Source organism: Sceloporus occidentalis, unplaced genomic scaffold, assembly GCF_023333645.1.
Source record: "Sceloporus occidentalis isolate IW3139 unplaced genomic scaffold, rSceOcc1.0.p SCAF_2, whole genome shotgun sequence".
In the NCBI taxonomy this organism is placed as follows: Eukaryota; Metazoa; Chordata; class Lepidosauria; order Squamata; family Phrynosomatidae; genus Sceloporus; species Sceloporus occidentalis.
Genome location: NW_028316982.1, coordinates 131,606,708 through 131,632,328, shown reverse-complemented (window position 1 = coordinate 131,632,328; position 25,621 = coordinate 131,606,708). Strand labels below are relative to the sequence as shown.

General features: G+C 40.6%; 1 protein-coding gene across 6 annotated transcripts in view; it reads left to right on the top strand.

Moving 5' to 3' along the window:
• Nucleotides 1–13,066, top strand: part of AKAP11 (A-kinase anchoring protein 11) — a 41,784-nt gene extending 28,718 nt beyond the window's left edge. For 4 of the 6 annotated variants that reach the window (XM_089511019.1, XM_089511020.1, XM_089511017.1 and 1 more), the window contains exons 8-12: nucleotides 3,552–3,707; nucleotides 5,920–6,003; nucleotides 6,622–6,668; nucleotides 8,523–8,677; nucleotides 10,021–13,066. In XM_089511019.1, coding sequence (XP_089367145.1) covers nucleotides 3,552–3,707; nucleotides 5,920–6,003; nucleotides 6,622–6,668; nucleotides 8,523–8,677; nucleotides 10,021–10,173 — 595 coding nt within the window. In that variant the 3' untranslated portion in view covers nucleotides 10,174–13,066. The remainder of the gene's footprint in view (nucleotides 1–3,551; nucleotides 3,708–5,919; nucleotides 6,004–6,621; nucleotides 6,669–8,522; nucleotides 8,678–10,020) is intronic. The other 2 variants (XM_089511021.1, XM_089511022.1) reach the window with 2 other exon arrangements.
• Nucleotides 13,067–25,621: the final 12,555 nt, after the last annotated feature.

The window sequence follows — 25,621 nt, the reverse complement described above, 5'->3', positions numbered from 1 at the left end:
TTAATATTATTTTAATCCCTGTGAGATCAAACTATGTTCAGTTTGAGAATATATTTATATTTTCATTTTCATTATTAGTACAATTTTAACTTAGGAAACTGAGGAATTGTGAAAAATAAGACATTTAGTCTTGTGGTAAAGCTTAAAAGCAAAGACCCTCAGTTCAGTATACTGGGATAGAAAATATCTGTGTATTTGCAAAATCAGATGTAGCATTGGATAATCTTTTTCTGACAGTGTGATGGTGATAGCAGAGAAAAAATTAAGGCATAGAAGTGCCACGCCTTATTAGATTTACAGCATATGTGCAAGTTCTATGTGAATAGTGTTAACGCTGTTTATCCTATCTTGCTTCCAAATTCATGATTAAATTGGGATGGGGGTTAACTTGAAGTCAGTTGTTGATATGTCTTCATTACTAATACATCTTAACAGAGTTCAGGTTTGTCTTTTGCTACAGTATATAAACAGTATTTGTGCACAGGTTGCAAACTTCTTTTGGTTGCAGCCAGTTGGAGAAAGGAATTTTCTTTCTGATTAAAGAAAAACTATTGTTACCTCTAAGAGCTTTATTGCATTACAAAAGTAAGCTGACACATAGTGAGAGAAAAATGGCTTTTTGTTTACCTCTCAGCATGCCTTCAAAACACTCCAATTCTCTTTCTGAGGGAGATGATTGTAAAAGCATGCCTTTTGTTGTGTTGGAAAATCTGTTTGGCAAAAGGCACACTCAGGAAGGAAAATCTAAGTGCTTCAAGGGCATGTGGAGAGGTAAGCGGGAAGCTGCTTCTGTCTTGCAGCTTCTTGCTTTAGATTTGTAATTCTAACTTTACTAAATTTATGTTTAAATTTAAGCTGTATAAAGATAATGCTCTATTAATATCTTACATGTTGCATTTGTTCTTGAAACATTTCAGAAGATGTTGGGAATGTTGTTTGATATCTTTCTGTTTGAAAATCCCAATAAGTTTCTATGTTACTTGGTGATCTAAGGCCTGTTACAGACTGCCAAAATAAAGCTGCTTTGGGTCTCTTTGGAGGTATGCTATTTAATTGATGCATGGGTCCTAAGAGTCTGAAGGTCGCGCCAAAGCCACACTCCATTCCTAAGCACTGGAGTGCAGCTTTGGTGTAGCTTCCGGATTCTTAGGGCGCATGCATCATTTAAACAGCATACCTCCAAAGATACCCGAAGCAGCTTTATTTTGGCAGTCTGTAACAGGCCTAAGAAACAGTTGAGTTACTGCCTCCTTAGTGATCTTGAATAAATGAATAATATAAATAAATGAATAAATAAATGAGTAATATATATTTTGAAAGTATTTTTCTTGATTTGCCACCTACATTCAGTTACATTTACTTATTTATTTTATTGCATTTATATGGTGTCTTTCTCCCAGTGTGGGAACCAAGGTAGCTCACGAACAATACAACAAAATTAGTTAAAAACACAGCAGTAAAATTAAAATACAATTAAAATATCACTATTTTAAAACTATACATTAAACAATATAAAATCATTTTTAAAAAAACATACAAAAGGTAAAACGAGATTACCCACCTCATAAGAAGATGCCTTCTTATGATGGGAATTCAACAGTGTGGATGTGAAGGCTTTCTCCCATGTCCTCTACAGATGGACTTCTGATGGTGATGAGGTTGAGAAAAAGGCTGCCTGTATAGATCTTAAAGTGACTTGTATGAGGAGGCGTGATCTTTCGGGTAGTCTGGACTTAAATTATATAGGGCTTTATCCGTCATGTCCAGCACTTTGAGTTGTGCCTGGAAATGAGCTGGTAGCTACTAGAGCTGTTTCAACAAGGGAGTTATATATGCTTTCTGTGACTGGCCTCAATCAGCATTCTGGCTGCAGCATTTTAGACCTGTTGAAGTTCCAGAACAATTTCCAAAGATAGCCCCACAAAAAATGAATTACAATAGTCCAAAAGGCATGTAATCAAAGTGGGGGTTTCCATAGCCAGATCTGATTTATGAAGGAATAGGTGGAACTGGTGTACTAGTCTTAATTGTGCAAATGTGCTACTAGCCATGGCTGAAACCTGTGCATTAGGGTTGAATCCACTCAGGAGAACACCCAAGTGTGAGGCTAAAATTCTAGGGAAATGTAACCCCATCCAACACAGGCTGAATTTCTATCCCGTTCTACCTTTTGACTGACCAGGAACACCTCTGTTTTGTCTTTGTTAACTTTCAGTTTGTTTGACCTTGTCCTGTCGATTACACTGATTTAGAACCAAGGCAGCTTCCTTAGAATCTAATGGGAGGGAGAGATAACTGTTCTGTGTCATCACCATATTGGTAACACCAAACTTTAAAATTCAGAATAATCTCTCCCAGCAGTTAACAGTTGATGTTAAAAGGCATGGGGGACAAAACTGAGCCCTGAGGGACCCCACAACTCAGTGGCCAAGGCAGTGAATAGGAATTCCCCAGCACCGCCTTCTGAGTTTGCTGCTCTAAGAAGGTCTGGAATCCAACTCTCTTCCCATAGAGCAACTCAGAAGGATATGTTGGGTGAGGGTATCAAAAGCTTCTGAGAGGTCCAGCAGAACGAATAGGGACATACTCCCCCTGTCAAATTCCCTGCATAGTAATTTCACTTAGCTGAAATTACTATGAAACAAACTGTCTCTTTCCCATAGCCAGGCCTGCTGCCAGATTGAAATGGATTTAGATCATATGTTTCATCCAGGAGTTTCTGGAGCTGTGAGGCCACCATATGCTTGCTGAGAAAAGACTGGCCTGTAATTCTCAAGCATGGTAGAGTTCAGGGAGGATTTTGAATAACAATCTCACCACAGTCTCTTTTAGGCAGGATGGAAAGCTGCCTTGCTGCAGTGAGGCATTCATCACTCCCCTTATCCACTGCCCTCTGGGTACTTTCAGAGCCTGGAAGGGGAAGAGTCAGATACATGTGTGTGGCTCTCACCTCTACAGGGATTTTGTTCACATCCTCAAGCTGCACAAATTGAAATGTATACAGGACATGTAGGTGCCAAGGTTACATCCACTGGACCTGCGTCAACTACAGCATCCAAGTCAGAGTGGATCTGGGTAATTTTGTCTGTAATGTGTCTTGCAAATTCTTCACAATAGGCGTTTAATGGTCTGCATTTCCTTCTTGTGGGGCAGAGTATAGAAGACCCCTGACTACTTGAGATAGCTCCATTGGATGACATTAGGCATCCACAGAGGTGTCGGAGAAGTATAGTAACACTGGCCAAACGTTTTAAAGGAAATATTTTCTTCTTTTAAAAAAATGGCTGCCAGTATTTTAACACTACATTTGACGATAAAATTTGCCATTGAATTTCAATAGCAAGAGAAGCAAAGGTCTGGAGCTGCAAAAATGACCTTTTGGGGTCTGAGATTCTGTGTGGACTCTATCTTGCCTTCCCTGCCAATAGGTATCATGGCATTATTAGTGAGCAAATTCAGCATTAAACCAGTGGACAAAAGCAGAAGGAAATAAATGCTGAGGAACTACATGTAAAACAATATTGATACTATAATTTTTAAAAAACATTTAGCTCCATGGGAAAAGAGGGATTTTATTCTGCTGAATCCATAGTCAGCCAGCAGATGAGTCTGAGCACTGGTGATGACAGCACTGGTAGCTGGTCCAACCTAAGTTTCGAAGATGACCATCCGGATGAAAACAGTAGCTTTCTTCACCTCAGTGATAGGTAATTATAACATATTTGGTATATGTTGACAACCTTAATAATGTGATAATTTTGTTTGCTGATTTGTTTTTGGAAAAACATTGAATTCAGCTTTTTGGATATGCTATTCTGAATAATAAAAAACAAGCAAACCTAAACTGCATACACAATTGACATATTAAACACCAGTCTATAAAAAGGTGTATTTTTATATACTATAGAGATGTGATACTACAGAGAGATGCAGCTGGAGAGAGACATGCTTTTGGAAAAGATGCATGGAAAATAGAATGAATTTTCCAATGGCTCAGAGGATGCAAACAGCACCAGAAGCTGCTGGGCAACAGGACTCAGAAAGAGTAGCCTTGGCCTGAGCACTGATGGGCAGCCCAAAATCCAAGTTGCTCTCTCCAGCAATATATCTCTGCAGGATTGCTTCTCTTATGTCACTGTGCAGCCTGCAAATACTGCACCGTTTTATTTTATATATAGGACCAGATTACTGTACACAGTATCTCTGGCAAGCTCTCCAGTCACCTGCTTCCGTCTTCAAAGCCTTGGTAGCAGTGACACCAGCACTCCTCATTGCAAGGCAAAAGCAGACAGTTGGCATATATCCCAAAATCAGGTTCCTTGTATAAAATACAACGGTGCAATATTTGTGGGCTGCAGAGAAATACAGCTGGAGAGAACAACTTTGATTTCAGGCTGACCATCAGTGTGCAGGCTGTTGCTGCTGCCAAGATCACTCTTGCTGGGGCCTGCTGCTCGCGTCATCAGAAATATCACTCAATTTTTCATGCATTTTTTAAAAAGCAGGGTTTTTAAAAATCTCATGTCTCTTTCCAGCCATGTCTCTCGGCAACATTGCGTCTCTCATGTCTCTCTGCAGCCCACAGATAATACACCATTTTATTTTACATAAGGGACCTGATTACTGTACAGGAGATCTCCATGGAACTCTCCAGCCACCCACTTCTATCTTCAAGATGGTAGCAGTGGTGCTCCTGGTCATTCATTCATGTCTATATCCAGCCTTGCATCCCTCTCCAGCCCCACAAATGTACATACTACACTACTTGGGTTGTAGCTCTAAACAGTTTTGAGCATTTTAGAGCATTTTTGGAATTTCAGATAAGGAAGATTCAACCTGTAGTTGTAATCCAAGGATCCATATGAGGCATATTGAAGGATTTGGGCACGCCCAGTGTATGGTTTTTTTTTAACCATTCTGCTTTAAATAGACACTCCTCATAAAATATAACAATTTACTTATGAGACTTCTCTCCATTTCAAATGGGAGCCCTCCAGATGTTGGACTGCAGCTGTCATCCTCCATCACCATTGCCTCTCCTGGCTAGGGCTGATGGAAATTGTAGGCCAAAAACATCTGGGGGGGGCCACACTTTCCAGCTTTTACCATAAAGGAAGCAACATGTTTTTGTGGAAGGAACCAGCACTGTTTCAGCTCTTCAACATTGATGTAAAAAGACAATTCAGGAAAGCCAAATTATTTCTTTGTGTGCTGTGTCTGGGAATTTGAAGTCGTGGGGTTTTTTTTTGGGGGGGGGAGTTGGAGCTCATCAATGGTTCTGTCAATGTTTGCAGCTTGTCCTGGTCTTTCTACTCTCCTCCCCTTTACCAAGCAAAAACTAGGCCTTTTTCTTAACACTTAGATGGATGTGTTGTGCAGTGGAATGCCTGCTGCCATGACTCCATTTCTCCCATCTTCATTTCTCCACAGTGCATCTAAAATGAAGGAAATGAACAAAAAGGGTGCAGCTGGCTTTACAGCAGTGGGCACTTTTCTGTGCCGGAGACATGCCCAACCAAATGTTTCATAACACAAAAAAGGAAATTATGTTGTGTAGTGATTAGTGTAAGCACTGGAGTGCCAGATGCTGAAACTGCTCCGTGCCCTGCCATCTGCCATAGCTATGTTGTCTGGTGCCTGCGTTTTCCCACTCTCCAGTCTTCAGGGTTCTCTTGTACTTGGATATCCAACCCTTGTAAAATCATTGTAATTGACAATGTGAGAGAAGTGCCATGTGACTGGGCATTTATTCTTCTGAACATTGCCAACAGTTTTCTTTGCATGTCTTTGCATTCTGGTCTTGCCTACATTTTTAAAGGATAGCACCACTGCTTTGGAATCCTAATGGAAAACGGAGGTTCTGGTTTGGGCTAACTTTTTTTTTTCTAGTTCAGCTGTGTTCTCTTCTTCCCCTGGCAGTAATGGTAACAGCAGTAGCTGGAGCAGTCTTGGTTTAGAAGGAGATATATATGAGGAGAATTTATCTTTTCCAACATCAGACAGGTTGGTCAAACCAAGACACTGAAATAGGCTGGTTCCTCATATTTTAATGCATGAATTCATTCTTTTTCAAGACAGAGGAGACTGTCATATGAAATGTGATTCATTGTTCACGTGTTTTTCACCTAATCATGGTTTTCCTTAACAAATTCATACTGAATGGGTCCATTTTACTGTGCTACCATATGAATGCCCTGGCAAAATGGGGAAAATACATTTATGCATGTCCTGCTTGCTATTCTAGATGCTTCTGGTTATTTCTTCATAAAAATTAAGAGCTTGCTTCCTACAAGATTTCGATTTTTCCCAATGCATTTTTTCCTGCTGTCAGTTAGAATTATTCCATATGATTTAATATAAATGAAATTGAAATATATTTTTTTCATCTCCTTAAAACTACTCCTTATTTGAAAATAAAGGGTAAAATTTCTGAACAGTTACTTGAAAAATTTGCAGATCATGTAACAGGAAATGGTGTGAGAAGCAATGCTTACTTTTCACAATCTTTCCTTGATCATTTTTATCAATCCATATTTTTCCTTGTATGTTCATCCCTGTCTCTTCATAGTAAGATACATTAGCATTATCACACACTGCAATAATTATGCTTGTCTCTTCCAGTGATGGAACAGAAGATAAAGAAGAAGAACTTAAGGATAACATTGCAGGTAATCCTAAATATGTCAGTTATTCTGGAACTGATCTAAGTAAACTCACTTTGTATCAACTTCAGTAAGTCAGGACAGCAGTCCTAGATGGCTTAAGAACCGTGTTTTTGTATTATGTAAAGTCTAATCCACTACAGACCCCAGTCTGTGGAAATTATAGGCTTTGGGAAGATTTGTGGTAGTTATTTCATCCTAAGCAAAGTCTGCACATGAAAGCCCCAGCTCCACTTTATTTACATTAGCAGTAACTTCTTTCCAGAGTGGGAAACCCTTACATCAGCCCAACACAAAGTGACCTAAATCCTTTGACCTTCCATTAGACAGAAAAAGGTTTAATCACTGCATATTGGGTAGACCCTGAAAATGGGAAGATTCTCAAGCCGAAAGGAACAGGTTCAACAATGTGTTCTCGACTTCATGTTTATCCTGCAAAAGGATAATCCCATAGCATAAAATAATCATTATCCCACTCTAAGGGCATCGTACTACTGGAAATTTTATTTTAAATTGGCAGTTCCTAGAACTCTCTAGCCTGGAACTTGCCTTTTTCAGAGAACATAGAATCTATGGCCATACTGAGTTAACATTATAGCAGTAGTCATGGATTTCCTGAATATGTGAGGTCCCTAAGTGATAGAGGTGTGCATATTAGTTTTAGGCTCCTTCACGCTGCCTCAGTCAATGCCCATGCCATGTTGAGAGAAAAAAGTAGGGACAGAGGACAGCTTTCACTCCCTATGGTGAATGAGCCACACACTATTTCATTTTCCTCTGAAAATCAGTCACCAACCGAAAACAAGTTATTTACATCTATGACCTCTGAGTTTGTCAGTCAGTTACAGGGTCAGGGGATATTTTTAGTAGATCTACTGCTTCTTTATACACCCAGGAACTGTGATTGAGCTTTGGGGAGCACTTGTTTGCCTGGGAAAGGGGGATATGCAGGGGCTACAAAAAGGGATGTTCTGTTCACATTTAAGTCTCTTGAGAGATGTTCTTTTGACATGTGTAGAATGTTCCACTGGACAATCCACATAAAACATGGTACCTAAACATACAGAGCATTCTACTCACCATCATGTGAAGGTATGCACAGCTGTTTAGACCTCCCTGTTCAAACCAAGAAATGGGAGACTTAGAACATGAATCCAGCCACATGGAGGGAGAAATGGATCAGACCATTATGTGTAGCCCCATCTCTCTACCCATTTATATGTCTCATGCATTCCGAAAAAGGTCTCAACAAGGCTATTTGCTGAATCACAGCCCTGTCATCTCTGGACTAGTAAGTTAACACAAATTTAGGGAATAGGACATTGTATTCAAAGACAGATCACTTTACACAAAGGGTAGGCAAAATGTGACATATGTTCCATATGCTTTCCCCAAGTATGTGTGTGCACATGCCTGCGTGCACGCGCACACACACACACACAATACAGGAGAGAAATTGTCTAGTGATGCGCCACAGGTTTCTCCTTGTTGCATTTCAGGCCATTTTTTGCTCTCATGCCTGTTCTAGGCCAAGGGAAGCTGTTTTTCAAAAGTGGAAGTCACCCTCCAGAATCCCCATCACTACTTTACATTTATGTTGAACTGTATTTTCCATTTTATTGCTCATTGGCCTAGTATGAGGAGATTCTTTTGGAACTTAGCATTCCTTTTTTGTTTCAACTACCGTGAATAAATTGAGATGTTGACAAATGTAGCCATCAGCCGCTCAGCCCTGATTTCAGTTTACTTTTGAGCGAGGATTTGCCTAGTGCCATTATTTGAAGAATTATGTTATATAATTAATTGATTTGACATGTTTTGATTAAATCTGGACTTTTCATTTTAATTCTTTTTTGTTAGGAAGCACAGAAAAGACATTGGTTATCATAAATGTTGACATAGGACCACACATAGTGGATTCCCAGCTGAGAATGACACTACAGTGGCTGAGTGCTTCAGAAACCGAGGTCACTGAACTTCATTTTCATGATGATGTTCCAGAGGATTTCATTCTTGTGAGTAATAAAAGTACTAGATATTCCAGTTTTTCATATAGCTTGTTACACTTTACACATTCATAGTCAAGATTTGAAATAGTTTTGCAATTTTGATCTTGCATAGAATAATCATGTAACTCCCATCGGCACTGCATCTAAAAATCTCTACAGAGTAACCTGTGTAGAACTGGAGCTACATTCCTGTGTTATGAAGGCAGGGTGCCCTGGGGGCTGTAGAAAACTGGTTCATTTGGTCCATGTAGCCATACTCTCTACCTCTCTGCCCATCTCCTTCAATACATATATGGCTCCATTCAAAGTGCTAGACAATGAAACTGCTTTGCTCAGATCCCTTGAGGAGAAAAGTAATTTAACTACTTCATGTTGGCTTGCTGTTAGAAATCTTAATTTTCTGTTTTGTCAGTCATACACTTCCTAAATTTGCAACTCTGGAGTCAGTGGTTTGTATCAAAAACAGAGTATATATACCAAGAAAACCACACTCTGTGTCATGGAAGGATGATGCAGGGAGAGACATCTTTTAGATTTCATTTGTTCAACTGTGGAATACCAGTTATTTAGGGATGGTGAGAAATGTATTAATTTTGTGTTCAGATTCTTTCCCCTTAACTACTGTCCACTGCCCACATAACCATGGACCACAGAGCTACCGAGAATGTTACTTGAAGAGCATCTTTAAGGAAATCAGATAGAAGAAAAATATCTGGACTTAAGTGTGTTTTGTTTTGACAGCTGTAAAATATTAACCTTTTCTAGCCTGTAATCTTAATAATGTGGTTGTTAGTCTGCTCATTTAAAAAAAGAAAAAAGAAAGAAATAAGGTTTAAAATCTACTAGAGTACACTTAAATGTAAGTAAAGAAAATAAAAACTAATTGCTTACTTAAAATATTCCCTTTCTTGAAGTGGTTGGGGAGATAATTAAGTAGGAGAATGCACCGTGATTTTCCTTTATTTGTTGGGGGGGCGGGGCAGTACTTTTAAAGTTATGTCTAATATTCTTAAAACTACTATTGTATATATTTCATTGCTATATTTTTTAATGTATTGTAAAGGCCATTGGCTATACATACAATAAAGTTTATGGCAGTAAGAGGAAAGTGATCCTATTGTGACTGGTGAGACAGGACACTATTCCATATCAAAAGGAAGGTGATAAGTACCATGTCTTTCCCATCCTAATTCCCTCCCATCTTTGTAAATGGAGAGTTTTCTCATCCATGAAAAGATACCAACTATAATGTAGGCTTATCTCTCAAATAAGTGCTTTATCACAGACTGTCACATTTCAACCATACAAACTTACATCTATGTTATTTTTTGGGGGGGTGTTGCTCGTAGATTTCAAAGAGTTTGCGAGAGAAAGGCTGGAAAGTGGGAGACCTCTTTCAAGCAGTGCTGAAATACTGTGACATGATGGAGAAGGTGGCTACTGATGGCGAGAGAGATCTGGAAAGTAAAACATTCTTGAGATGGCTTCAGGAACATGTCTGAATACCAAAAGATGCCCTATTTTCTTCATTCTTCCTTTGGAAATATGGAAATGTGTACCATACACTTTAACTATCAAATGTACCATTGTTTGCATTGTGAGAAACATTGGGGTTAAAGCAAATGTACCTTTATTGTCGAGTGCTTTGTGATGCTCTGTATGCTTTTTATCCAGTGCATATCCATAATGAGTATTTCCATTCAAATGAACTTACACTTATGCTATGTTCAGCCTGTTGCAGTGATGGGGAGAATAAACTTGTCTGTTGTGTGCATTAATAACAGTTTCAGCCAAACTAGGACAAAATGTTATACATTCTCAGGCTAGTACATTTCTTCCTCTTCCTATTTCTGCAAAATTTTCTCTCTCACCAATCTGTAAGAAGTGTTCAGTGATCACTGCTGATTTGCTACTTCTGTTTTCCCTACCATGACGCAAGACTGGCCCACAAAGTGTCTAAGGAGTTTCCAGGTGGTTTAGATGAATATGCAAACAGAATAGGTGGGTGTTGCAGAGGAGAGTTGCTATCCTCAAAGTATGGTCTCTGTTGTTTGGGCCTGTGAGGTAATGAATACTTTTTCCTCACTAGAGAAACTTGTTTAAAGACCAGCCTCCTTACCAATTAAAGATAAGAACTGAAATTATTAATTAATTAAATAATAATAATTAAAATAAATGAATTTGTATGCCAGATCTACAGAGCTTCAGTATTTTCAAAATATAATTTGGTATTATTTATGGTAAGGGTCCCTTTTTTGTCCAGAAACACGTTTTTCTTGCATTTGAACAAACGTACAAAGGAAAAAAATGTATTGTTTTCTTCTATAAATGCCCCTTTTGGCCAGTGGAACAAGAATGAGTAGTCCATTTTTGTACTTTATTTGTTGGTGTCAGGAAGCATATCTGATTTTTTGTCTTCATAGTATTGTTCCAGGGCAATAGTGAATCTTCATGGTTTTTATTTGGGACCTCTTCTATAAAGAGCTACTGCATTAGAGTGAGTAGAGAACACAACTGGTTAAAAATATCATTAGTATGAAACATGGCATTGCATAGATACTTTAATAAGCTAATTTTTAAATCATAGATTTAAAAATATCAAGTTACTGTGCACTTTGATTTGAGTCAACTTGTGGTAGTTTCTAGTTATGTACAGTAGAAATGGTGAGAATTGTTTCTACTAGGTCCTCAGCCAGCATCAGCACTTAATTCTTGGAGCAACAATTGCCTCGTGTCTGATCCTTATTATCTGGAGGGCAGCACTGTAGAACTGTCGTTGTACTTCTCTGTTAAAAACAATAGAAACCTTTATTAATTTTCTCCCAGTAGAAAGTGCTGAAACCAGTTGGCAGCAAAATGGTAGTGGCTGCTGCTCCCTCCATGACTTTACCTCAGTTTAGGTCACATCTTTTCAATTACAAATGCACTCTTGTTTTTTTTCAATTTCAAAGTTTTAGTTTGCAAGGTGCATTGAGTGATCACTTTATTCACTTTAGTTTTGAGCCACCTTTGTTCATTCCTGTTGTAACTGGAGCTACACTGTAGAAAGTTGCTGCTCAGTTTTAATGTTTGGATGTGATTTAATGCCAAACTTCTTCTTATTAACTTTTCAATTGTGTTATATGTCCAAATTAGGATAACTCACCACTGCTTCTGAGCTAATTTATTTGATACTAAATTCCACAAAAGTTTGTGGAAGTTACTTGCAGGTTAGGATTAAGATACCAGCTGGCCACTGATAAATATTAATGGTGTTCATTTTTTGCACCTTAAGGCCTTAATTTGACATCTACAACCATGGTCTTTATTCTTTCAACTCCCTGCCCCACCCCTGGTGGCTTTGTACTATACAGTTTGGTGCCTTCATGGGAATGGTAAGGCATGCCCTTCTTAGCTACACACTGCAATGGTGACTTGTGCATTGGTTCTGAACCCTTTTCTCTGTGGCAGCATTGCAGTCTAAGATGAACCCAAAGGATTTTGGCATCTCCTGGGTATGGCGGGTAGCTTGTGCCTTCAGTACTATGTAAGTGGAAATTCACCAGGTATAGTATTCCAGCACTTAGACAGGTAGGGCTGGTAAGATGACTTGTTGAATTTTTACTTGCATGGGAACTTGAAGATACAGAAGTCCTGTTTGGAAAGAGGAGGTGATAGTGGTGCTTCTTGAGAACAGTTGGGGAAGGAATGATGAACAGTCCTCATGAAGAAAATACCTTCATGGGCTCTGAATTCTGGTCCACTTAAGTTGCCCACATATTTGTATATCTGGTGGATTCTTAAATAAATATTTGTGACTGTGGAGAGGGGATTAAAGAGCCTATGACGGATAAAGTAAAGCTTGGGTAAAGATGTGCTTCCCCTTTCCAGGTTTCTTCATTGAATCTGGTGTTGCTGAGAAAAGCTTCATGTTGAAGGGAAAGTTAAGGCCCCAGTTCTATTCAAGGCTGAATAGCAAATTCAAAAGTAAATAGTTTAAGCTTTGCAATTGCCGTGCATTTTGGTTAGGATTGTTGGGTTGCTTTGCTATTTTCCTACATGACAAGTGCAGAAGGTTGTGTTTATATACATGTTCCCAGTTACGTAGTTACAACAAAATACGAGTGTGAATGGTGGGTGGAAACTATAAACTATAGACATGTTTTGTGCTTCACTGTACACACAGTTCTGGATGTGCTAACCTGCAAAGTCACCCTTAGTATGTCAGTTCAAAGTTTAAAACAGTTTGCATAATTACAGTTTATATTTGACTGCAGTAAATGAAGGCAACATGAAGGTCTTTCGCTGTGTAATATTTTCATTTTGTTTTTAGAAATTTGATGAAACACTTAAGAGATGTGAATTTCAGGTTGCACTAGACTTGTCTTTGCTGTAGCACTATATTAAAACTAAATTGTATATAAATAAATTTCATATTGTGTCATAATTTCATGGTAACTGATAATCTGCTTTTTTCTTGATTAGGCAAAGACAGAGCTTATGGTATGGGTCTCCTCAGAAAAGGCTTTCTGTAATTTTGGATATTTCCTGACTAAATACATTAGGAAGTAGGTGCACAAAGAGAGAGATGCAAATCAGCTAAAGAAAGGAAAGGAATTGTGCTCTTGTGGGACATTTGAGTGTCTCCAAAGTTGTTTTGAGCCCCTCTCCCACACCCTGGAAAACCACATCACAAAAATGGGGGGTAGGCATTTAAAACAAACTTTAAAATGTTGCATTTTGCTTTGCTGAATTTTGCCTCTTCCACTATTAGCACAGGTACCACTGATGCCCCTGCTCCCAGGATATCTCTTCATTGGGCATTAGAAGTTGGGTATCTCCCTATAAGGGCAGACCTTGGATGAGAAAATCACATCTGTCCTATTATTATTATTAACCTTTATTAATAAAGCGCTGTAAATTTACACAGCGCTGTACATACAATCTTTTTAATTAGACGGTTCCCTGCCCTCAGGTTTACAATCTTAAAAAGACACGACACAAAGGGAGAAGGGAGTGGTGGTGGGGAAGGGGATCAGGTCCAGCAGTTCTTCTCTACCTCCGATGCCTGGACCAAGGGAGATGGACTGGAGGGAGGGCTTGGCTTTTTAATGGATAGTTAAAACGAGGCATCCTGGGGCAGAGAGGGGCTCACCCCTGGGAACGCTTCGCTAAACAATATAGTCTTTAATTCAATTTTAAAACTGGGTAGAGAAGTAATGAGGTGTGCACGTGATGGAGGAAGGTTCCAGGAGTAAGGGGCAGCAAGTGAGAAGGGATGAATCCGGGAGGGGGCAGTGGCAATCCTATGCTGGGACAGGAGACCTTGAATACCAGAGAGGAGGGTACATTTAGGAACGTAAGGAGAAAGAAGTTCAGATAAGTAAGGAGGAGCCAGTCCATGGAGGGCTTTGAAAGCCAACAACAAAAGCTTGTACCGGATGCAGAAGGGGAAGGGAAGCCAATGAAAGGAGGAGAAAAGAGAAAAATGGTCAAAGTGGTGAGCAGATGTAATACGTTCAGCTGAATGCTGGACAGAGATGAAAGGATGGAGGTGTGAAAGAGGAAGCCCTGTCAGTAGAAGGTTACAATAATCTAGTCATGATACCACTAGGGCATGGACCAGAATCTTGGCAGTAGAGGCTGAGAGGAATGGACGGATCTTGGCAATGTTGTGGAGAAAGAAACTACAGGTCTTGGCGGCGGCCTGGATCTGGGGAATAATCAACAGAGAAGAGTCAAAAATGAAGCCAAGACTACGGGCTTGATGAACTGGCGGTTGAAACTGGCAGGAATTGGACAATAAGATACCGACCCCTCTTCCTCAACCATCAGGGCGGCTTGTGTGAGTGAAAGAGAGACCAGAAAACATAGGGCAGTGGAGGTAGCGGTATCATGGGCCAGGAGCCAGGTTTCAGTAAGAGCGAGAAGGTTAAATGATCTAGAGAGAAAAAGATCTCTATCTCTCCATGTCTCCGGCTGATACAGTGACTAAGGAGGGCACCTCTCCTCTGGATGCCTGCCTGGGGTCAGTAATGGGCTGGATGAGGGAAAACAAACTCAAGCTGAATCCAGAGAAAACAGAGGTACTCGTGATAGGTGCCCCAAATCTAGACAGGGAAATTTGCCATCCAGTCCCGGACGGGGTTACACTCCCCCTAAAGGACAAAGTTCGCAGTTTGGGAGTACTCCTGGACTCATCTCTACAGTTATCTCAAGTGGATGTGATGGCCAGGAGTGCTTGGTACCAGCTTCGGCTGATACGCCAACTGCGTCCCTGTCTGGACCAAAAGGACCTTGAAACGATAGTACATGCACTGGTAACCTCTCGCTTGGATTTCTGTAATGCGCTCTACATGGGGCTACCTTTGTACCAGGTTTGGAAGCTTCAGTTAGACCAAAATGCTGCAGCCAGATTGGTCGCGGGAACTTCAAGAACCGACCATATAACACCAGTATTAAAATCTCTCCACTGGCTGCCTATCAGCTTCCGGGCGCAATACAAAGTGTTGGTCGTTACCTATAAAGCCCTACATGGCTTGGACCTGAGTTACTTGAGGGAGTGCCTCTCCCTACATAATCCGCCTCGCACCCTCAGAACAACAGGGAAATATGTTCTTGAATGCCCAAAGGTAAGATTGGCAGCAATGTATCAAAGAGCTTATTCAGTGACAGCTCCAACCCAGTAGAACGCACTCCTGGAAGAGATTCGACTTAGTTCGACACTGGAAGCCTTTAAGAAGGCATTGAAAACCTATCTCTTCTGGCTAGCATACCCTCCCGATTCGCTGTAGAGAAACTAGTCCCTAATAGATTAAGATTATTTATCTGATGCCCCCAACTGCTTTTATATATTGTTTTTAAAATTTTCGATTGTATTATCTGTAACTGATGACATATTGTACTATGACATGGGTCATATAGTTTTATTGTGTGTGAACCGCTTTGATCTGAAGGAAAAGCGGTATATAAATAAAAGTTTTATTATATTATTATTATTATCGTGGACTGCAGTCACTTTCGGAGCAACAGAGCAACAGTTCCAGAGTGAACAGAGGAATGGAAGCTGGGAGATAGGAAGAGGTCGAATAAGGATCAGGTTAGGAGAGATGTGTGGAGCCAGGGGAAGGAAAGGATTCAGTATGCGATAATCAATAGAAGTGAATATAACAATGACAAAAGTATGAAAATAATAGCCGACAGTGCTTGATAACATTGCCAAAATACCACAAGGCATGAGGGATTTAATAGAGAAGGAAGGGGTGGGATTGGAAGCCATTGCTCGACATCCCAGCTGCTGAGAGTGATGGAAGGAGAGGTGGCTGATGGATGCAGGGAAGGAAGGCTCTTTCCCTATGGCCTCTGTTATGCCCTCCCATATACCAATTATATTCAAACACAATGCATAGACCCCACATCAGTCAAACTGAAAAATTCCCAAACTGCAATGGATGCCTATGAGTAACAGCACATTTGCATTTATTTAGCATATGAGACCCAGCATGGCATAGTGGATTGCATGTTGGATATGAGAGCCAGGATGGTGTAGTGGATTGCATGTTGGATTACAGATCTGAAGGTCTGTGTTCGATTCCCAGTTCAACCATGAAACCCACTGGGTGACCTTTGGCACATCACATGCACTCAGCCTCAGAGGGAGGCAATGGCAAACCCCATCTTGCCAAGAAAACCCCATGATAGTTTCGCCTTTGAGTTGCCAAAAGTCAGAAACAACTTGAAGGCACACAACAATAAGCTCTTCAGGTGCTATGCAAGCAATGCTTTTTAGCAATGTTTAAAGAATGTAATGGAAAGCAAGCTATGGTTTTCAGAATGTTTCAGTATTTTAATAGCAGATATTTCCCACTTCCCTTCTTTAGAAGCATTGTCATCTGCATATGCAAAATAAATACAAATGCCCTGCTCTTCATGGGTACCCATTTTCCAGTTTGACCCATGCAAGACCCATGAACTGCTTTTAATTTGTTTAAAATGGTGCATTTTCTGAAATAGAAATTTTCAATATTAAAAATTATTATTATTATTATTATTTTAAAAACTCAGTTCCTCATCATTGGTCAGACGTATATTGTCCCATGCACAAGTATTCCACTTAAGTAGATGTCAAATAACAGGCCCTGTTTAATTGTCTAATTCTGGGGTTTCCAATGGGTTTCCTGCAGGTATGCATTCCTGGGGCTTACAAAGTGTGCTGTAGAAAAAAGGACAGGCTCTGATACCAAGTTTGTATCCAGGAATGCTTTAAGACTCCAATTCTTTGAAACTTGTGTGGACGCAGGTAAACACTTCATTTTCAAACACATCCATCTGCCCAAGAAAAAGGGGTGGGTGGGGATTTGCTTGTCTGTGGATATTGCCTTATATTATGGTTTTTTTTTGGGGGGGGGGGGAGTGTATGTGCATGTGCACACATATGCATAGTGGTTGATATTTTTATGGTTTTGTATTTTGCAGCTTCAGAACTCACTTCTGCTTTGTACTTAATATCATAAACAAAATATTTTTCTTTTAGACACACTAGTAAACCTTCTGAGACCCCGCAAGGTGTAGTAGTTTGGGTGATGGGTTGCTGTGTTGGACATCAGTGTTCAGTTCCCCACTCAGCTATGGAAACCCACTGGGTAACCTTGGATGAGTGGCCCACTCACAGGCCCAGAAAACCTTAGGGTCACCATAAATCAGAAACTACTTGAGGATACACATCATCAACAACAAGTAAACCTTCTAGGAGACGGAGCTCCTTTGGACCCACAATCCTCTTATTTGGTATTGCCCTGTAAAAATAGTCTCTTTCTTTCACACTTCCAACCACAGCATATACACATCCCACACTTTGCTAATCCACAAGATCCTGCCCTATCTTTCAGGATCACCTTTCTCCAGTCACATAGGTCTCAAACACATAGCAGAAATAATCCAGTTTGAGATCACTTTACCCAGGCTCAATGCTAGGGAGTCCTGAGAACTGTAGTTTTGTGAGACATTGAGGCTTCTCTGTCAGGGAGCTCTGGTGCCAGAGCAAACTACAGTTCCCCAGATTCCCTCCACGGCAGTTAAAGAGGGTTCAAACTGGATTATTTCTCGCGTGTTTTGGACCATAATTTCTCTCGGAATTATCCTAAATGCTTTTTCTTAACCGTTTCCCACAAATATATCTACCATATACACCCCTAAATGCTTTCTGTTATACCTTTCCCAGCAGTCTTTAGATTACCTGTAACATCTACAAACATCTTGTCTGTGTATGAGAAGAGTGGGATTTTAATAGTAGGCCCAGCACAGTCTGCTGTTGCCTACTATCTTCACTCCATAAGAATGACTCTGGAACCACATGATTCCAGAGGCATTCCAAGAAAATGAAGACGTTAGATCGCCTCCAGCAAAGCACTTCATTTTCCAGTTTCCCCAAATATTTTCTTTTAAAAAAAAAATCAGAGACAGGTAGGAACCATAGTGGGTGCTAAGGGTGGAATTTATGGACACACCTGTGGCCACCTGATTGCTTGTCCTGGAATTATTTTGGAACGGATATCAATTTAACATAATCATAGGGAAATTGAGGATTTGGTCATATTGCCTGGTAGTTCCCATGGACATTGAGTGGTAATTGAATACAGCCTTAGGGCAGGCTGTCATTTTACATATTTAAACAAAGGATCAGTTTGTTTCAAGAAAAATAGCATTTTAAGATCCTTGTTAGATATGCCGTCATGGTCTCTTACCTCACTGTGCTCTGGGCAGAATACTGCAGCCAGGTCGGTTAACCACACAGCCGCTCATGCTTTTTCTGCTGCTACAACAGTGAGATGATAATAGGAACACACCAAAACATTGAAAATGCTAACTGGCCATCCCTTCACCATGGAAACTTTAAATCCACAATAGATGATGCATGTTGGTTTTGAAGACTGTACTGAAGGAAAAAGAGTGGGAAACAAAAATCACCAGACAGGAATGTATGTCTCCATAGAAAATTAACTGTAGGACATGCTAATTGGGGCCGAATTTGCTCCGGGAAATCAGTTTCGTGTTGTCACATTAAACATCCTTCCATGGATGGTCACATCAATCAAATGCATTTTATCTAGGGAAAAATGTTATTCCTATGATGCTGCAAAGCTTTTAACTGTAAAGCATTTTAGCCTATGAACCCAATTATTCTTCACTTAGTGAAAGGGAATGTGAGCCTGAGAGAGCGAGATAAGTGAGCTAGGATTTAAAGGCAGATATACTATGTCCAAATCCCACAGCCTCTTCCCTGGACTACATAACCAGTGTCCATGACAAGATTAATTTTGATTTCACAAAGGAATTGTGCTTGTCCTACATCTTGCTTTTAAATAGCTTGGCATTATTCCCACTTTCCCAACTTGGGAAGTTACTTCTTTAGAAAGCAATTTGTTGCTTTTTCTCATCACAGTGTTTCAAAATAGTTCTTTGCCACTAGTTGTCCAGCTTTTTGTGTTACTTGCTCGCCTGCTTGTTCTTTTAAAAAACAAATCACTTTTCTGTTTGTTGCTTTTCATGGTACTTTTTTGCTACCTTTTCTTTTCTTTTTTTAAATGTAGGATTTACATGATATCGGCATAGAATATGAAAAATACCATTCATTTTAGAAATACTTTTCTAATTTGAAAGTGCCACTTGTTAAATGAAGAAGCAGAGGAGGGGGAGTTTTATCAAATGGAGGGAGGAAGACCCCTCTCCTTGCCCCCATCCAGTTAGATTATTCCATTTCAATGACTTTCTTTACGAAGGCAGTCAGGACCTTGGGTCCCTTTTATCTGAGTTGCCCATGTTCAGACAAAGGCTGAATAAGCTAATGAAGACAGCTGTCTTCTCAGCAGATAGTACCATGGATGCAGTCCATTTCAGCACCAGGGCTCAGGCAGCACCAGTCATGGTTAGGTGCCAACTCTAGAGTTGGAACATGGATGAGTGCTCTTTGGAACCCATCCTGTTAGAAAACAAGGACAATAAAAGGCACTAAACTGATCACACTAGCGAGATTTCGCGGGAAAACGGGAGTTAAACTAGATTTAAACCAAAGAAAATCTGGAAATTTTATCAAAGTTTATCACATGATGTCGCAGTTAATGGGAAATAATGCAAAGTTAATCCAAATGCAAAGCAGAGAAAACCGGCAGCTTTTTACTTTCGGACCAATCCGAAAGTAAAAAAGCTGCTGGTTTTCACTGCTTTGCATTCAGATTAACTTCATGTTATTTCACTTGGGGAGTCCCTAGTGTCATAAACTAACTGAATTTACAAATTTGGTTTAAATTTGAATGTACTTTAAATCACATTTAACTCCCATTTCCCCACAGGATCTCCCCTAGTGTGATAAAGAGGGAAGACAAAAGACACAACAGGCAGGGACAGCCTTCTTTTCAAACTCCCAGGTATCATTTCACCCCTTCCTTCAGTCCCTTCAGTTCAGGGACTCCAGAGGCTTCTAAACACAGTCGGGTGAACCTAGATTGCAGCCCAAGCCCCAGTCCTGTGCAGCAGCTGGCCAACCCTCAGTCCAACAGCAATGTCAGGGGCATAGAATCATAGAACCATATGAGTTGGAAGAATCATAGAATCATAATACTTGGAAGAGACCACAAGGGCCATCCAGTACAACCCCTGCCATGCAGGAAATCCCAATCAAAGCATCCCCAACAGATGGCCATCCAGCCTCTGCTTAAAGACCTCCAAGAAAGAGACTCCACCACTCTCCAAGGAAGTGTGTTTCACTGTCGAACAGCCCTTACTGTCAGGAAGTTCCTCCTAATGTTGAAGTGGAATCTCTTTTCCTGTAGCTTGTATCCATTATTCTGGGTCCTGTTCTCTGGAGCAATCCTGATGCCAGTAGTGGGCAAACTCCAGGAGCTCACTCATGTATGGGAGACATCTACCACTGATCGTTGCATGCTGAGCACTCGCAGACACAGATACAAAATATAGTTCTCCTACAAACTTCATGAGATTGTTGTCACCTCTCCCAATTCTAAGCACCTCTGGAAACACTGCCTCCTGCTGGAAACCATTGATCACTTGCTTCAGATTGGAGCAATAGAGATCATGCCACACTCTCAGAAGCACAGAGACTGCTACTCCATGTTCTTTCTCACGCCCAAGAAGAAAGGCAAATAGCAAATTTCTCAGGGCACGTTAGCATGTTCTCAGAGGCAGCCCATGGATTTGTTTTCTGTATGAGAAGTATGGTTTGCACACAAATCTATTGCTAATTCCTCAACAAGTTTTGGTTGCATTTGTTTGTTCAGTAATCTAGATATTTTTTTTTTGGTCTGGGGAGACCCCCCCCCCCCTTATTGTTCAACTATTTATAGTCTCAAAAATCTTTGGTCATCTATTGCAAATAATCCAGAGGCAATCACTTTCTACCATCTGCCCATCACAGCTCTGCTGGCCTCGTCTTGGCTTTTCTTTCCATCACAATTCCTGTTCCCTGCCTGGCCCCCATACACATTGAATTGCCAATGGTGATCTGAAATATTTTTAGCTGCACTTCAGACAGAATTATGTCGTGCTGCTCTGTCACTCCTAGTTCTTGAAAGCTGGACACAAATGTTTACATAGCCTCCCACTACAACAGCAAATCTTTTGATTGTTTCCAGGGGCAGCAGAAAAAGTAACAACAGTATTCTCAGAAATTCTGATTTAAGTGGTTAAGTAGTACACAACTGGATCGGAAACCAAGGCAATTTCCATTGCAGCCAATTGAGTAAGGGCCCGAGCAGACAGGCCAAAATAAAGCTGCTTTGGGTCACTTTGGAGGTATGCTGTTTAAATGACACACGGATCTTAAGAGGCCAGCCGCTCTAAGGACTGGAGCGCAGCTTTGGTGCAACTTCTGGCTTCTTAAGATACATGTGTCATTTAAACAGCATACCTCCAAAGTGACCCAAAGCAGCTTTATTCTGGCCTGCCTGTTAAGGCCTATAGTTGCCCTTGGGAGAGTATGTTTTTCCCAATTGGCTACCAAACACACTGCTCTGTGTGTGTGTGTGTGTGTGTGTGTGTGTGTGTGTGTGAGTGTGTATAACAGGGTGCCTCCCCTTTTCATATATTTCCACATAGCCTATATGCTAAGAATTTCACATATGCCACAAAGCCTATATGCTAAATCAAACAATAAGAAATGTCCCTCCAGATTTGGTAAAAATGAGTGCAACCATTTGAGCATGATACAATAATATACTTGCAAACAGATAGAAACATACTTTTATTTATATAGTTCCTATGACAGCTGCCCCTCCCTTCTGACTGGTGAGGGGTGCACCATTGTGGGGGACACCATGAGCCACACTGGGGTGACACTAAGTCTAGAGAAACCACTGTTGCCCACATTTGGCAAACAGGCATTTAGCCATTTTCCCTTGATCCAATGAGAAACAGACAAACAAATGGAAACTTAATTTTACTTATACAGATAAAAGTAACTAACCCAAGTCCAAGTGAGCTATATGTACAAATCAATAGCACTAAGAGACTGTCAGTACATACAAAGTACAGATAAATTTCTAACAGTGGAAGGCCTCTTGGAATCATAGCTGGAAGCATACATAATGATTCAAAAGTCTATAGATATGATGTTAGAGATTCTACCTAACATGCCCAAGCAAGCTTGATGAAATTTCATTTAAAATATAATTGAAGTGCCCACATAGGACCCCTAGTAAGTCTTAAGTATGCCACATGGCCTAAATTTTAAAGCAGACCAGACCATCCAGCTGTTTTCCTACGACACAGTAACAAACAGACAGAAACTTAATTTTATTTATATAGCTTTAACAATAAAACTTATGGTGCTATATACAATAATAATAATAATAATAATAATAATAATAATAATAATAATAATATCAAACAATCGAAACAGTTGACATAGAGTGAAATAGCTTAAAACTATGCAGAGTTGAATAAAATCTTTCAGTGGGCCATTTATTTTCTTTTGCAATTGATAAAGGTAAAGTAAAGATAGTCACTTGACATGAATGTCTAGTCGTAACCGACTGTAGGGGTGGTATTAATCTCTGTTACTAAGCTGAAGAGCCAGTGTTGTCCAAGGACTACTCTGGTGGTCATGTGGCCAGCATGACTGCACTGAACACCATTATCTTCCCACTGAGAAGTGGTACCTATCTATCTATCTACTTGCATTTGCATGATTTGAACTGCTAGGTTGGCAGAAGCTGGGACTAGTGATAGGAGCTCACCTCATCATGCAGCACTTGGGTCTTGAACTGGCTTCTTAACAACTAAGCCACTGCAGTTCTCCTTGTTATTGATGCATGCTGTCTAATCATTACTCTGAAAACTTTTCTGAATAATTGTGCCTGTTGGAAAAAAAAAACCCCACATTTTATTCCTCCATCAGTATAGACATGGGGGCTTATGACTGCTCTATTCCAAAGCAATCCTGTACTGACTAAACTGAGAAGAAGCCCACTGTATTAAATGGGATGTATATGCTGAGTGGACATAGGACTGTGGTGTAACACACTGCACACCACATTCAGTTTGTTTCAGTCAAGTGCAGGCACCATTGCCAATGGCTCCTCACCAAGGAGGGTGAGGTACTGGATGTGCCCAAAATAAGTCATGGCATTGACACATATGCCCTAAACCAGAATAGACTGATTAAGACTAGGGCCTATAGCAATTTAGGGCCCATTCACATTACCTTTTAACCCGGTTTTGAAATCGATTCTTCCACATGAAGTTCATATTGGGCCGGATTCTGTCACAATCCATGTCGAGGCTTGCACAAGGAAATGCCCCTTAGTGCAGGGTATCGAGATTTGGGCTAAAATCCGTCTTTTCTGTAAAGACCCGGGTTCCACGAAATATGAATTTGCCCCCAATCATGATCGGGGCAAATTCAGGGAGGGATTAAGGTCAGAGGGTGGGCAGAGGTCAGAGCATTCCCTCCCCTCATCGGAGGGGAGGAGGAGGAGGAGGAGGAGGAAAGAGCCAAAGGAAAAAGGGGAATCTGGAGGCAAAGGGTGACAGGAGGCTAAAAGGGGAAATCAGGGTGACTGACAGGGGCTGCAAAGGGCTGTCAGAGGGAGGGCGGGGGGAGTGGAGAAACTGATGGAGATGGAGGAGGAGGAGGAGGAGGGAGCCATGGGAAGAAGGGAGCCATGGAGGGCATTCTATAACGGAGCAGGAGGAGGAGGATGAAGGAGCCAGGGCAGCTTAGAGGGAGGGGAGGGTCAGAAGGAAAGAGGAGGAGGAGGATTGCCAAGGGAAATTGGGCTGCGGGGCTAAGCTGGGGAATGTAGGGAAATCATGCTGCATCAGAAGGAGCCTCTTTTATTTTTAACAATTTATGCGCATGATCTTTTGGGTGACATGTCTGTGTGCTTGCTTGTGCTACTTTCATTTCCTCTTGCTCCTGGATTATTATTATTAGTAGTATTAGTATTATATGCGGATGCTACAGTCAGAATGCCTGCGCTGCAGTCCCCTTTTATTCCCAATTGATTCCATGGGTCAGTTGGAACTGACAGGTCACTCTCTCTCAGCCTCAGTGGAAGGCAATGGCAAAGCTCCTCTGAAGAGAGAATGTCAGCAGGAGGAAAAGGGTCAGTTCAGGTCAGGTCAAAGGCAGGGCACAAACGGAGCTCGCACCAGGCACCTTCTGCCCCTTTTTTAATTTTTTAAAATTATTTTTGACAAAATATGTGCATGGTTTTTTTCTGGAAGCAGATATATAGATGGATAGAATGTGGCTAGCTGCTTGTTCACTTTCCCTTTCATTTGCTGGCTTCCAGCAAAGAGGAAATGTTGCAAAGGGCAAGACTTTTTTTTCCTTTGCAAATGAATGCTACAATCCGAATGTTACAAAAAGTTGCTCTTGTCAATTAGGCAAATTGGCAAAAATGATACATGCTTTTGCTACTGTCTCTAAGGAATTCAGGGGTAGACCTGAATTGCTTTTAAGAGCAAAAAAGAATGCATAGCAATCGCATTCTTTTCTGGCATTTCCGAGGTGATGAATTTATTATTATTATTATTATTATTATTATTATTACATGTGTAAGAGGCATTCTGGGGTGGCAAGGAGTGGGGGACACAGGATGCATTAGCTTGCATTTTGGGGTTGAAAATAGGGCCAAGGGCAGATCATAACCTGCACTGACCCAAATGCCCACAACACACACACATACACATGAGGTGCACATTTTGGTGCATTTTGTGCCTGGCTCTTTAAAAAAAAAGGAGGGGGGGAAGCACACTTCCAATGCCCCAATGAGTGCTGCAAATGTCACCTATGATGATCGCTTGATTGACAACAGGTGCCTTCATGCTAAACCCAATTTCTGTAAGAAGGCATTCGGGTTAAAATGCCCCTTATATTGTAGTGGACACTTACTAATGGAGAGATTCGGAAGGGCCCCCCCGAATCTGCCCAGTTCTTTCAGGAGCAAAACCGCCAGTGGGAATGGGGCCCTAGTAAACCATTTCAACACCCATGGCACCATCCTATGGAATTCTAGGGAAAGCATCCCATTGCTGAGTTTTTAAGAGCTGACTAGAAGCCTTGAACTGAGAACTCTTAATCCTTCATCAAAACATAAATTCACCATAAGATGGCACTAGGATTATTAAAATGCTACCAAGCTGCTACCAATCTCTTTTTAAACTAATGAGTACATTTTGTTCCCTGGTAACACTGGCAACGAAACATGGTGTTACTCACACTTTCTCATACTGTTTTCTGAAGAGCAAGCGGGTCAACAGATGGGCACCATCCACTTTATTATAAAGATGATTGAAGATGATTTCTAATTAATACATGAAATTAAATAGATCTTTTTAAAACAAAATTATTTATATGACATATTTGAAAAGCAGAAAGACAGGAACGAAGGAGACATCAACCACCCTGATATTTGCTGAAACAACAACAGTTTTTTTTCCAGTCTGGGAATC